Below are 15,138 nucleotides of genomic sequence, written 5' to 3'. Positions count from 1 at the left end.
CAGAGGAGAATTTCTAGCATCTCTCAACCTCACCAAAGCTTATCTCCATATCGGCATTCGATCCGATCATCAGAAGTTTCTCAGATTTTGCATTCTAGAACAACATTATCAATTCAGGGCTCTCCCGTTCGGATTAGCCACAGCTCCCAGAACATTTACCAAGATAATGGTTGTGGTGGCCGCACAACTCAGGAAGGAGGGCCTGTTGGTACATCCGTACCTGGACGACTGGTTAATTCGAGCAAAGTCGGAATCTTTGTCATTATACAATCTACAGGGTAATCAGCCTTTTGCAGTCTCTAGGTTGGGTGATCAATGAAGACAAGAGTCACCTATTGCCTTCCCAATCTCTGGAGTTTTTGGGTGCATGGTTCGACACTCGTCAAGGGATAGTGTTCCTTCCGGAGCATCACCTTCTCAAGCTTCAATCACAAATTCGGGACTTATAGTCTATTCCTATTCCTTGTGTGCGGGATTACTTGATAGTTTTAGGTTCAATGACCTCTACTCTGGAGTTGGTTCTCTGGGCCTTTGCGCATATGAGACCACTTCAGTCTGCATTGCTTTCACGCTGGAATCCGGTTTCAGAACTATACCACCTTCCCCTTCCTCTTACAGAGTCGGCTCGTTCCAGCCTAGATTGGTGGTTACAGCCAGCGAATCTACAATGGGGTGTACCTCTAGAGATTCCGGAATGGACTGTGGTCACTACCGACGCCAGTCTTTCAGGCTGAGGAGCGGTATGTCAGAAAACATCTGTTTAAGGTCAGTGGTCCGAAGAGGAAGCGCAGTGGTCGATCAATCTGTTAGAGACCAGAGCGGTTCGTTTAGCCTTAATCGCTCTTCAACCTCTCCTTTGTGGGAAGTCAGTACGGGTTTTTTCCGACAATGCGATCACGGTAGCTTACATCAAACGCCAGGGAGGAACCCGAAGCTTACTGGTAGCTCAGGAAGCACAACAGCTGATCGCCTGGGCAGAACAACATCTGCTCAGCATCGCAGCCTCACACATTGCTGGGGTAGACAGCATTCAAGCCGACTTTCTCAGTCGACATCATCTCAACCCAGGCGAGTGGGAACTGTGCAAGGAAGCCTATCAAATGATATGCAACAGATGGTCCACTCCGGCATTGGATCTCATGGCCACATTTCAGAATACCAAAGCCCCTCGGTTCTTCAGTCACAGAAGGGAAAGAGGAGCGGAAGGAGTAGACACTCTGGTTCTTCCTTGGCCAAGGGATGTTCTTCTCTTTGTGTTTCCTCCCTGGCCTCTGATCGGCAAGGTTCTACGTCGGATAGAAGTTCAACAAGTCGAAGTTGTCTTAGTGGCTCCGGAGTGGTCACGCTGTCCGTGGTTTGCGTACCTGGTCAGTCTAGAACTGGACGGTCCCCTTCGATTTCGGGATCTACCGTGCCTTCTGTCTCAGGGTCCGGTTTGTTTGGAAGAGGTCGAACGCTTCTCTCTAGCGGCATGGCTTTTGAGAGGCGTCGGTTAAAGAATAAAGGTTATTCAGATGCCGTTGTAACTACCTTATTGCAATCTAGAAAGCCTTCTACATCTTTGGCTTATGCAAGGCTGTGGAAGGTTTTTGAATCTTGGTGTAATGAGCATCAAGTAGATCCAGTTCACTCTTCTGTTTCAAATATTTTATCTTTTTTACAAAACGGATTAGCCAAGGGTTTGTCCTGTAGTTCCTTACGGGTACAAGTGGCAGCACTTGGATGTTTTCGTGGTAAGGTTCAGGGATTATCCTTGGTTGCGCATCCGGATGTAGCTCGTTTTCTCAAAGGTGCGCAACATCTACGTCCCCCATTTCGGAATCCTTGTCCTGCTTGGAGTTTGAATTTGGTCCTTAGGGCTCTGTGTTCGGCTCCCTTTGAACCCCTTAATCATGCGACTTTGAAGGATCTCACGTTGAAAGTGGTGTTTCTTGTGGCCATTTCTTCAGCTCGTAGAATTTCAGAGTTGCAGGCTTTGTCTTGCAGAGAGCCTTTTCTTAGAATTTCTGATACAGGAATTTCATTATGGACTGTACCATCTTTTTTACCTAAGTTAGTATCGTCTTTCCATTTAAATCAGTCCATAGAGCTCCCGGCTTTTCTATGTTGAGATCGTTTGGATCCTTCCTCTAAGGATCTTAAGAAATTGGATGTTCGAGCACTGTTGCGTTATCTTGAAGTTACAAACAATTTTCGATTGTCTGATCATTTGTTTGTTTTGTGGAGTGGCTCTCGCAAAGGTCATAAGGTTTCGAAGGCTACGATTGCTCATTGGTTAAAAGAGACAATTCGTTCAGCTTATCTTCTAGCTCCTCGTGACCTTCCTGAAGGGTTGAGAGCTCATTCTACTAGGTCACAGGCTACCTCTTGGGCAGAATGTCAGTTAGTTTCTCCTCAGGAGATTTGTAAAGCAGCGACTTGGAAGTCGTTGCATACTTTTGCTCATCATTACCGCTTGGACGTTCAAGCTCCAAGTTCGGCAGCCTTCGGAGAGAGTGTTCTCCGAGCGGGACTCTCTGGGTCCCACCCTAATTGAATCATCTCTGATACATCCCAGGGTCTGGACTGATCCAGGTACGTACAGGGAAAGGAAAATTGGTTCTTACCTGCTAATTTTCGTTCCTGTAGTACCTTGGATCAGTCCAGATACCCACCCTTTATGTCTGTGTATTATATTTATCTTTTTGGAGAGTCCGCTCGTTCACTGTTTAGGTGTTTAAACCGCTTTTCATGCTGTCAATTTTTTCTTGATATTATCTTATTTATTCTCAAGATTTCTTTTTGGGATCCTGCTGCCATTTAGGATTTGTGAGTTGGAAATTTGTTATCCTGTTTAGAAAGCTAGTTAGTATGTTAGTAGTTAAAGTTCTGCTTTGATACTGGTCAATACTGATGGGCTGCAGGTGGTGCTCTAGGGTATACGTCAGAGTCAGTAGAACGTTTCTCTGCCTCCCTCTGCTGGATTGGTGACATAACCCAGGGTCTGGACTGATCCAAGGTACTACAGGAACGAAAATTAGCAGGTAAGAATCAATTTTCCTTTTTGTGGCATCAAAGGTCTGCCTAAGAGTATATAACTTGTAAAAGCACAGCACTGCTTGTCGTCATTGGCCAGTCCTTTCACATGTTCATTTTCAATATGATCATCCAACTTATAAATAGCGCACCTCCTTAAACACTCAACCTGTCTTAAAATCCCACACTAATGCCAACGGTCAGTCATAAAGCCCAGAATTCTCAATAATGCCTTAGCCACAGTCTTGTGCAACATTGAAACAGTTATCAATGTCCAAACTGCAATATGTCCTGGTCCCAACGCCTATGTTTCCAACACCTGAATCTGCAAAGACGGCCTTTGATGACCATTGGCATCCGTGTGGGATTTTAACATGCAGTGAGCATTGAAGAGGTGTGCTATTTACAAGTTTAACATGCAGTGAGCATTGAAGAGGTGTGCTATTTACATGCAGTGAGCACTGAAGAGGTGTGCTATTTACAAGTTTAACATGCAGTGAGCATTGAAGAGGTGTGCTATTTACAAGTTTAACATGCAGTGAGCATTGAAGAGGTGTGCTATTTACATGCAGTGAGCATTGGAGGTGTGCTATTTACAAGTTTAACGTGCAGTGAGCAATGAAGAGGTGTGCTATTTACAAGTTTAACGTGCAGTGAGCAATGAAGAGGTGTGCTATTTACAAGTTTAACGTGCAGTGAGCATTGAAGAGGTGTGCTATTTACAAGTTTAACGTGCAGTGAGCATTGAAGAGGTGTGCTATTTACAAGTTTAACATGCAGTGAGCATTGAAGAGGTGTGCTATTTACATGCAGTGAGCACTGAAGAGGTGTGCTATTTACAAGTTTAACATGCAGTGAGCATTGAAGAGGTGTGCTATTTACAAGTTTAACATGCAGTGAGCATTGAAGAGGTGTGCTATTTACATGCAGTGAGCATTGAAGAGGTGTGCTATTTACAAGTTTAACGTGCAGTGAGCATTGAAGAGGTGTGCTATTTACATGCAGTGAGCACTGAAGAGGTGTGCTATTTACAAGTTTAACATGCAGTGAGCACTGAAGAGGTGTGCTATTTACAAGTTTAACATGCAGTGAGCATTGAAGAGGTGTGCTATTTACAAGTTTAACATGCAGTGAGCATTGAAGAGGTGTGCTATTTACATGCAGTGAGCATTGAAGAGGTGTGCTATTTACAAGTTTAACGTGCAGTGAGCATTGAAGAGGTGTGCTATTTACAAGTTTAACGTGCAGTGAGCAATGAAGAGGTGTGCTATTTACAAGTTTAACGTGCAGTGAGCATTGAAGAGGTGTGCTATTTACAAGTTTAACGTGCAGTGAGCATTGAAGAGGTGTGCTATTTACAAGTTTAACATGCAGTGAGCATTGAAGAGGTGTGCTATTTACATGCAGTGAGCACTGAAGAGGTGTGCTATTTACAAGTTTAACATGCAGTGAGCATTGAAGAGGTGTGCTATTTACATGCAGTGAGCATTGAAGAGGTGTGCTATTTACAAGTTTAACGTGCAGTGAGCATTGAAGAGGTGTGCTATTTACATGCAGTGAGCACTGAAGAGGTGTGCTATTTACAAGTTTAACATGCAGTGAGCATTGAAGAGGTGTGCTATTTACAAGTTTAACATGCAGTGAGCATTGAAGAGGTGTGCTATTTACATGCAGTGAGCATTGAAGAGGTGTGCTATTTACAAGTTTAACGTGCAGTGAGCATTGAAGAGGTGTGCTATTTACAAGTTTAACGTGCAGTGAGCAATGAAGAGGTGTGCTATTTACAAGTTTAACGTGCAGTGAGCATTGAAGAGGTGTGCTATTTACAAGTTTAACGTGCAGTGAGCATTGAAGAGGTGTGCTATTTACAAGTTTAACGTGCAGTGAGCATTGAAGAGGTGTGCTATTTACAAGTTTAACGTGCAGTGAGCATTGAAGAGGTGTGCTATTTACAAGTTTAACGTGCAGTGAGCATTGAAGAGGTGTGCTATTTACAAGTTTAACGTGCAGTGAGCATTGAAGAGGTGTGCTATTTACAAGTTTAACGTGCAGTGAGCATTGAAGAGGTGTGCTATTTACAAGTTTAACGTGCAGTGAGCACTGAAGAGGTGTGCTATTTACAAGTTTAACGTGCAGTGAGCATTGAAGAGGTGTGCTATTTACAAGTTTAACGTGCAGTGAGCAATGAAGAGGTGTGCTATTTACAAGTTTAATGTGCAGTGAGCAATGAAGAGGTGTGCTATTTACAAGTTTAACGTGCAGTGAGCAATGAAGAGGTGTGCTATTTACAAGTTTAACGTGCAGTGAGCACTGAAGAGGTGTGCTATTTACAAGTTTAACGTGCAGTGAGCACTGAAGAGGTGTGCTATTTACAAGTTTAACGTGCAGTGAGCAATGAAGAGGTGTGCTATTTACAAGTTTAATGTGCAGTGAGCAATGAAGAGGTGTGCTATTTACAAGTTGCAAGATCACAATGAAAATGAACATTTGAAAGGAGAACAAGCAGTGCTTTGTGTTTACAAGTTATATATATTTAAGCAGTATGGTGGATGGTATTAAACGTATGTGATCTTTAAAAGGGTTTGTCAGGCCACTTTTTGGACATCTCTTTTGAGCTGTGGCCCTTTAGTTACTCCTTGTCTCTCATCAGTTAGACGACTGTAATTCCATTTAGATGGGGTTGGAGAAGAAACCGCCACACTCCAGTATATGCTAAGCACAGAATCACTTAGAAATGTATGATCACAATGGTCTTCCATAGCTTTGAGAATTTTGCTGTGTAGTGCAGAGGGGTCCTGCACGCTCTGAGACAAACTGAATATATATAGACCTGCAAGAGCACTGCGTTCAGCCAGCGATACCTTTTTAACTCTTCTTGTTCCAACTGAGGCTAAATATGCACGTATGTGGAAATGGGCTTTCTTTTATGTAACCCTAATTTATGGATTACCAGGACTTGGGAACTGAGATCTAATAGCAATTATTAATCTTTCAGGACAAACCATACAACTTATTTTTTAAAGCAGTTTTTACCAGTAATAGTCTGCTAGCTTAAGTTTATTATGTTTTTACAGTTCTGATAATTTTTATTATGGTTGTTGCTTTTTTTGGCTGTACTCTTGTTTTGTTTAATGTTTTATTTGCTTGTATTTATTTTAGTTGGTTACTTAAAGTTCTTAGGAAGTGAGGTGACTACTCAATCTCAGTAAATAAGTGATGCTTTATCTGTGCATCCTTGGAAGAGCAGCTCATACCTCTGTCTGTACCATGGACATCCTGTAGGAACGTAGCTCACCCACAAGACCTAAAATGTCTATGAACTCATGGTCCCGAATGTGTTGCATCAGGCGATCCAGTGCGATGAAGGTCCCAGTCCTCCCCACACCAGCGCTGTATAAGAGAGCGAGAGAGAGACAGACACGCACATCATCAGCATTTCTGATTATTAACAAACTATCTTCCCTAAGAGAAGCTTCTGCGACGTGATATGTTCTTCCCTGCCACCTTTCACACCAGTACCATTATGAATTAAATGGCACCTAGTGCCAATGAGACTGGGACTTGGATATATGAGTGGGGTTGTGAAAGTTTATGACAGGTCTGCAAGCTCAGGGATAAAGGAAGGCCAGTCTGGAGAGGCCAATCTGTGCACTATTTTTCAGCACCAAATAAAGAACCGGTTTCTATTAACATGTTTAGACTTTTTGAGTCAGCTTTCAGACCTATTTGACATGAAATGAGTTTTGCTCTCCAAACTTAATTAGCAGCTATCGTCATATTGATTATATTTACATAAGATTTGCCATACTGTATCAGACCAAGGGTCCATCAAGCCCAGCATCCTGTTTCCAGCAGTGGCCAATCCAGGCTGCAAGTACCTGGCAGGATCTCAAAAGGTCAATAGATTCCATGAAGCATATCCCAAGAATAAGAAGTGGATTTCCCCAAGTCCACCGTAATAATGATTTATGAACTTTTCTTTCAGGAACTTGTCTAAACCTTTTTTTAAACTCAACTGCAATAACAGCTTTTACCACATCCTCCAGCAACAAATGCCAGAGTATAATCATGCATGGAGCAAAAAAAAAATATTTTCTCCTATTTGTCTTAAATGTATTACCTAGTAACTTCATTTCTACCTTTTGAAAGTATAAACAATGGATTCACATCTACCCGTTCCACTCCACTCATTATTTGCTAGACCTCTATCATATCTCCCCTCAGCCATCGCTTCTTTGGGCTGAAGAGTCCTAACCTCTATATCCTCTACTCATAGGGGACTTGTTCCATCCCCTTTATCATTTTGGTCGCCTTTCTCTGTACCTTTTCTAATTATATATCTTTTATGAGATGTGGTGACCAGAATGTCACTGAGCAGAAGATGTCAATGTATTATCCATGATGATGCCTGGATTATTTTCCTGAGTGGTGACTCCCAATGTGCAACTTAACCTTGTGTAACTGTAATTTGGGTTCCTCTTCCCTATGAGCATCACTTTGCACTTGTCCAGATTAAATGTCATCTGCCATTTGTATTCACAGTGTCGCAAGACCCTCTTGCAATTTATCACAATCCTCTTCTGATTTAACAACTTTAAATTTGCTTATGATACAAAATTATTCAATCACCTCACTTGTTCTCCTATCTGGGTCATTTATGAATATGTTAAAAAGCAGTGTTCCCAATAACGATTCCTGGGGAACTCCACTATCCTTTTTTTAAGTTTACAAATACAATTTCAAGAATTCACTTGAAAAGAAAACCAATAGCTACGTAGCAATCTAATACAATACGAAAAAGGGGAAAAAACACCCCAACATGTCTCTTATTCCAAGCCAACAAATCTTAGGGTTCCAAGTCTCTATTCAAGGAAATAACCGTATTTAAAAAGACAGGAAACCAAAGCCCATCATGAGGAGCCATGCCCAGCTGACAGCGACCTCTTAACCTGTCTGAGAAATCAAACAGTTGTCGGTGTGGAGGAAATTCCTTCCACATGAGACACCACTAAGAAATTGAGAAAGCTGAGAGGGTTGTATATGTGCCTCACCTCTGGACTTTATATTCCATGTCCATGGATATTTCAACAGACAGAACGCACCTGCATGAAACACTCGAGGTCTCATTATTAAAAACAGTTTCCTCTTTTTCTGAGTCTAAGTTTGGAACCCCTCTGACTTTGAAACGAAGAAAAGTCTCAGAGCCAGCCTCTGTCGGGCAGGTTGCACGTGTCGCCCGTACGCTGTCGCAGGTCCCCAGGACTGCGCAAATACTCAGCTATTGGAGTCAGACGCAATCAGAGGCTGAGCATCCTTCTAGTGAACGTTGGAAAGAAGAGGAATGACATATCTTTAGCAGAAGTAAGAGGGATTCGGGGGAAATTAATGAATCGTTAATTCCTGAATCTCACAAGATTCTCCATTAGAAAGCAGTTGATTCTCTTTCATTAAAGATTCTTGCATAGGTTTAACAGAGTCAATTCTTTAAAAACATTAATCTGATGTCCTGCATTGATATTAACTGTTTCCAGATCAGAATATTTAGTAGCCAAAGGCTTCAGTTGTGTTGTTATGCTAGAACCCAAACTTTTGATGGCATTCCAAATAGATTCTGATATGAAGGAAGCCGGTCTTACCATAGTAAAGCGAGAGGCAATATACGAGGCCATAGGAAAAGTTCCAGCTGACAAAGGAGGTCTTTCCTTGGACAACTGCTGATTTCTCTCAGCAGAAATAACCTCCAAAACTCCGGAGTGGATCAAACCGGCAGCGATGATTACACCTTGAGGCACCGTGGTCTCTGCCTGGATCCCAGCGGAGTCCGCACCATCGCTCACCAGCTCCAGTCGCGGGGTCTGACTTTGAACTACTCACAGGGGCAGCTCTCTCATTCAGGGACAGATTCACAGGGGCAGCTCTCTCATTCAGGGACAAAGATGTCAACAAGACAGGGGAAAGAGCGTGTTCAGCTTCCTCTCACTCTATTCCCAACGGCTCTTCTCCCAATCTTAAAGTCCTGTGAACCACAAGGGCGTCCACAAAGGTTAATGGAGACATTCCTCTCCCTGGCTGTCCTCTTCAGACTGGCATGTGGCATAAGTGTGGCATAATAAAGGTAATTTAAGCAAAAGAAGTAGACTGCACTGTGTGGGGTGTGTTAAGGCACCATTTTGGGTCCCCAATGGTAAATGTTTCCCCCTGTTTTCTATCTTTTAACTTCTTCTCAATCCACAGTAGAATATTTCCTCCTATCCCACTTGATGTGGTGTGATGCATGGTGTAGTGTAAGCTTCAATATGGACTATTGCACCATTGTAGTACAATGCATGATGCTCCCAATGCACCAGTGCATGATGCCACTGACACGCCACTGTGGTGCAATGCTGCCAATGCACAGTTTCAAGGCGGCCTTTGATGCATTACTCAAATGTGGCTTCCAGTGCACATCTCCGATACGATCACCAACATACATCACTTCAGACGCTGTCAACACAATACTTCATCAAGCACTGCTTGTACCAGTTAAGTCAGCTGCAGTGGACAGGGACAATCAGGAGCTGCATTTACACTCCACCTCCCCAGAGCATAAAGAGAACACAGTTGAGGTCCACTTTCTAGGCTGGTCATTTTACTCTGTGAGCGACATCCTCTAGGCTGTAGCAGGAACCATACTGACTCCAGTTTTTTCTCATGTAATTTCAACTTTTTATTAACAAACAACAATTCAACATATAGTAACCGTAGACTGCCTACTTTTGCAGTGCACTGACAGCATAACGTCACTTAGGTCAGAATTTGCTATGGGAGCTGCCTTCTGGAGACACCGGGGCCTCCTGATCCCAGCTGGGCTCACAAACGTATTCCTCTCCTAGCAGGTCCAGCACAGGTTAAAGAGAAGAGAAGAAACAGGGTCGCTCTACCCTCAGCTCTCCTGTATCTCAATCTCTTGCTTTACACTCTGCTGAGTCTTTTCTGCTTCCAGTTTTACAACTGGCCAGCATTCCTTCCTTCTTTTTTTCCCCACTTCAGCAGGTTGCCCCAAGTCACTCATAATGTGGGACAGCTCTGTTGGTATCTTGTCTCTCTCACCCAGCAGCTGTAGGCATTCTTCATCGAGCCGCTGTAGAGATTCACTTCTCTGCCTGTCCTGGACGCCTGGGAGTGGGTTCTCTGGCTCTCCCGACTTGGCTTGCTTCTCTAGCTGCCACACCTCCAGCCTTAGGTTCTCCCTTCCCGCTGGCTCTCTACTTCTTTCAAGCCATCTTGCTTCTTTTGCGTCACCTGTGCTTACAGTGTACTCACGGACGCCCCCCAGGCTCTTCCTTACACACAGCATTTCTGGCAGTGTTACTTACAGGGCCACACCCTGTGCACCCACTTCCAGTTTCACTTTCTGCTGGGGCCATGCTCTATTCCAACTGCTTTTTCTCTCTTTTTTTTTTTTTCTTCAAAGGTTAAAAAAAACAAACCCTGCCTTTCCAACACTAACTTCACTAAGTAGAAGCCCTAACTCCAGACGGAGCTGAAAACCTAAACCTGACTTCCCTCCAGGCCCCACAGTCCACTCTCTGTTTTAAAGGCAGTTTCACTTTTTTTTTCTTGGGTGCTCTTCTTTGAGAAAGCAAGTTTTACGTTTGCAGTGCTCTGCAGCCCTAGCAGCACTTTCCTTCTGTCCCAGCCCCCATCCTAGGTAAGGTTATGCAGCCTTTTCTTTTCTTTTCTGCTTTACCTCTGTGTGCTTATACACACTTTACCTCCAAACCTCTGCTTGGGCAGGCACCACCCAAACTTTCTTTCTCAGTTGTCACTGGCGACTTTGGATTTTTTTTCTGTACCAAGCTTACAAAAAATCCCCGATCTGACACCATATGTGAGGATGAATGAGTGACATCATCTAAGGTGGAACAGCAATTTCAACTTTTATTAACATAAACAGCAATTCAACATAACAGCAGACTGCCTGCCTTTGCAGTGTGAAGTTATAACACAACTTCACTTAAGTAGGAATATGTTACAGGAGCTGCCTTCTCCTGGAGAGACCGGGGCCTCCTGATCCCAGCTAGGCTCACAACTTATTCCCTCCCCAGCAGTGTCCCACCCACAGAGCTCTTTCTGTCAGATTTAAGGTGGACCAGGCTAAATGCCTGGTCCTGCACAGGTTAAAGAGGGGAAAGAGGGTCACTCCATCACATACTCCTAGTGAAGATTTTCCCAAACCCCCACACGGGGTTATGCTGGGGAGGAGGCCCTGGAAATAGGACCATTTTTAGATATCCAGGTCGCTACAGTCCAAGAGGAGTCCCTTCTGCCGCTCCAAACGCTCCTGGAGGCATGCGCCCATATATCCTGCTTGATCGAAACAACTTTGATTTTTGGATGAAGGATCGCTGAACTTACGGAGTGGAATGGTGGGAATGGGATATGCTTTTCATCCAATGTCCCATCAGATGCATGGAAAGTAAGGTCTGCGAGAATCCTAACAGTTCTCTCTCTCTCTCTCTCTTGACCTTACGCAAAAGATTTTATCCTACTTTATTTGTAGAACATAATGATGAAACTGGAACCTAAGCCACTCCAGAGCACCATACAAGAGATGGGAGTGATACTGTGGACAAGACAACTAAACTGTGTCTCAGTGCCAAATACACCCTGCCTAGGGCAATATGTTACGCTAGCTCCGGCTCTTAAAAGAGCTAAGGGGAACAATTTGCTTTAACGCCATACCCAGGCTAAGATCCCTGAAATCTGGAGAACTTTGGCACAAATTCTACACTCTGCACGACTTCTCCACTCACCATTTATCTGCCTGCAGGCTGGACGATTACCTCATCAGAACCAATGACAAGCCATGTGTCTTTCACCCCATGGTTCAATACTTCCATGACGGTATAGCACCTAATCCTTTTCTAGCAAGCCCAGGCACTGGGTCCACATACCCTCAGCAAGTTTCTGAGCATCTTCTATCTGAACCCCACTCTCTGGCTGACCGTCGAAAGCCTGTGTCAAGATGTCCACAGCAATTTAGTATACATCTTTTCTCTAGATGGCTATTTGTTTGGACAGATGCTTAATGAAACTGTAGCTCAAGTTAAACAGCCGCAGGTGGAAGTCCAATCCCTCTCCCCAAAATCAGATCAACAGGGCATTCCAACCACACTTCTAAGACACCGAGCTTCCACTGCCACCTCTTCTGACAGTGTTAATGATGTTGTTTCTGCTTCTGTCTCTGCCGTGGCAACAACTCTTTCCTAATGTGCTCGACAGAATGATGGATGTCAACCTAAAGTAGCACAGCAGCTCCGCCCAAGCCTGGTTTAAACCATTCGATCCAGCTGGGAGAAGTTTGCAGGAGAGATGTAAGATCACAAAACCTTGCTGAGTTCTCCAGATCATGTATTCTGGTTATCATTTGTATTTCCTCACTGTTCAGCCTTCAGGCCCGATTTGCCTTAATTCACTTGAACCCAGCCTGGATGCAAGTTGCTTCTCAAGAAAAGAATGATAAAATCAGGGGATAAGTGCATTAGAACTAGTTCTAAGATGTTTGAGCACATTTACTCCAAGAGAAATTCAAAACAAATTTTTCATCTACAGAGGTGAGTGGATGTACAATCTGGAGCTGAAGAATACTTGTGTACAAATTTTCATCTATTCCTACTCCAGGTATTACCTGAGATTTCTGATTGGCTCCTCCCTCTGTCAGTACAGATTGCTTCCCATTCACCTATTGGCAGCTCATTGGGTCATTACCAAGTGCCTGCCTGTAGTACCAGTGCCCTATGGCAGCAAAGCATCCAAGCCTTCTAATACTGAACGTCTGGTTTTTTTGCTGTGAATTCCCACTATGTTATCCACCCTGTACTACAAAGAGCGCTGCTAATCCTACTGGGATTAGGTTTCTAGTGGATTTCTCCGATTCCCTCTCAGGAAATCAATTTCATTAGAGCGTGGTTTGATTCTCTGCAGGAGTGTTTTTTTCCATCAAAATGTGTGACCATGCTTGGTTCTCCTTTGCAAGCAATAAACACACATCAGTCAACAACAAGAGAAGTACTGATTGACCAGGTTATATGGCTATTTGTGTACTTTCACTAGCCGGCCTTTACTTATGACCCCATCAGTGAAGTCTTCCAAAAAGGGCCAGTTTACTTAACCCTTTACATCCAGACTGGAGGATTCAAAGGCATCAAGCAATACTTACACTGGAGGATCAACCTCTTCCTACCTCAGGAAGGAGCAGTACTCTGTCTACCTCCTCAATAAATTGTGTGAGCAACAAATGCTTCCACAATGGTGCACAATTGTGCAACTTGCGGGAGCTGAGCTACGCAGCCTTCCTCCGTTCCCTCCAAGGCTGTTCCAAAATCGGAGCAGCCTCAGAGGGATCTTTCCTTCCGCCTCCCCCCACCTTACCCGCCCCCCAGCCCTACCTAGAACCTCACCCTTACCTTTGTTGAGTAAGTTGCGCCTGCCTCCTGAGAGGCGTAGCTTACACACGCTGGCCAAGGACTGGCCCGCGATCCCGGGCACAGCGGCAAATGGCCGCTGTGCCTGGAGGCTCCGGCCACGCCCCTGCCACGCCCCCGGACCGCCCTGGCCCCTTTTTGCAAACCCCGGGACATACTCGCTTAACCCTTTGAAAATCTGCCCCATAGGGTTGTAGCTTTTGTGTTAAGGAACAAGAATATTCATGATGGAGAAATCTGACTGGCCACTAACATTTCACAGAAAACCAATGAAAGTGCTACAATATAGTTTAATATTGCCAGCTAAACAAGGACCTGACACCATTTGTATCACCTGCAGAGTTGGAAAATATTTTGGGGGCAGACCAGCATATTAACTATTGCAATATTGAAATTTCCCAGCTTGTAAAAGCTGTAGAGAGATCACCATCAAACAATAACTTCAATGGTCTTGTTTTTAACTTGCAGGAAGATCCCCAAGCACCTGTTTAAGATGAGCCGCCAGTCAATTTAGAATATAAATTACCCCTCACATTCCTTGCCTCAAAACGGATTTTTAATTGTATGTTATCAACTAAAAGCCCTGTTAAATGAGATGGGGATATTTTCTAATCCATAATAAAGGCGGCTTTGGCACATTTAATCCAAGCTTCTTCCTGTTTAATCGCGCCTTTACAGTATTCATACATTTCTGAAAATACAGCTCAGGAAAAGTAGCATCAGGATAACAAGGGATAAAGAATTGCATATCCTTGTTATCCTGATGTAATACAATAATCCCAGAGCTTTAGGAAAACAGCTGCGATGGTAAAACGGAGCCTTATGGTACCCCCCATTCAATAGCCCTTCCAGGATAAGACTGTGCCCCCCAATCCCATCTGTGGAAGATGGGGCAGAAGTAGAGAAACATTCGCGCTAGCAAATGCGGGGCTTGAACTAGAATTCCCAATTCACCCTTTTCTGGTTTCACGTACAAGGCAGCAGGATTTCTGTGCTGTGAGCGTTTTGACATCCATATTGTTGAGTGTCCAGTGCCTCTCTATATAATCAGTCTATTGTTTTTGAAAAATATGTTCTATTACCTTCTGTAATGTGGACAAATTTGAGACAGAGCTATAATGAGAAGGAGGAATTTTTTGTCCAGGCCTTACAGTTGCTTTTTGTAATTCAGTGGCATAAACCCCTCAATAAGTGATTTCTTATACCTTCCAGACAGATCAGATTGAGACACGTCAGGCATAAACACTCCAAGCAGAGAAACAAACCAGGGTCCCTTTTGGCGAGGACGCTTAAGCAACATACTTAGGACACCATGCACAATGCTATTAGAGACCCCATGGACACAATACACATCTTCTGCTATGAATAGAACTTTTTATGGCCATTTCATCTGCTGATTCAGCTACTGTGCAGGAGGTAGGACACTTTCTGCATTCCACTTCCCACCCACTTTCTCTCCAGATATACAGGGGATGTTATCTCTTCCAGGGCAGAGGTTATCAAGCTATTAAACACCTCTCTGAGAAAGCGCCCTGGCCCTGATGGATACCCATTGCACTTTTATAAACACTTTTTTTGAGGATAATGTGCACCCTCTTTGTGAGCTGTTTAATTTTTTGAGAAGTTCCTCCAACACTTCTAGCAGTTTATTGGATGC

At 43.8% G+C, this 15,138-nt stretch overlaps 1 protein-coding gene across 3 annotated transcripts in view; it reads right to left on the bottom strand.

Moving 5' to 3' along the window:
- Positions 1 to 15,138, bottom strand: part of PTPRO (protein tyrosine phosphatase receptor type O) — a 187,256-nt gene that overhangs the window by 12,873 nt on the left and 159,245 nt on the right. For all 3 annotated transcript variants that reach the window (XM_029597366.1, XM_029597367.1, XM_029597368.1), the window contains one exon: positions 6,270 to 6,405. In XM_029597366.1, coding sequence (XP_029453226.1) covers positions 6,270 to 6,405 — 136 coding nt within the window. The remainder of the gene's footprint in view (positions 1 to 6,269; positions 6,406 to 15,138) is intronic.

Source organism: Rhinatrema bivittatum, chromosome 4 (assembly GCF_901001135.1).
Source record: "Rhinatrema bivittatum chromosome 4, aRhiBiv1.1, whole genome shotgun sequence".
Taxonomy (NCBI): domain Eukaryota; kingdom Metazoa; phylum Chordata; class Amphibia; order Gymnophiona; family Rhinatrematidae; genus Rhinatrema; species Rhinatrema bivittatum.
Note: the sequence above shows the minus strand (reverse complement) of the source record. Positions and strands in the feature narration are given on the sequence as shown.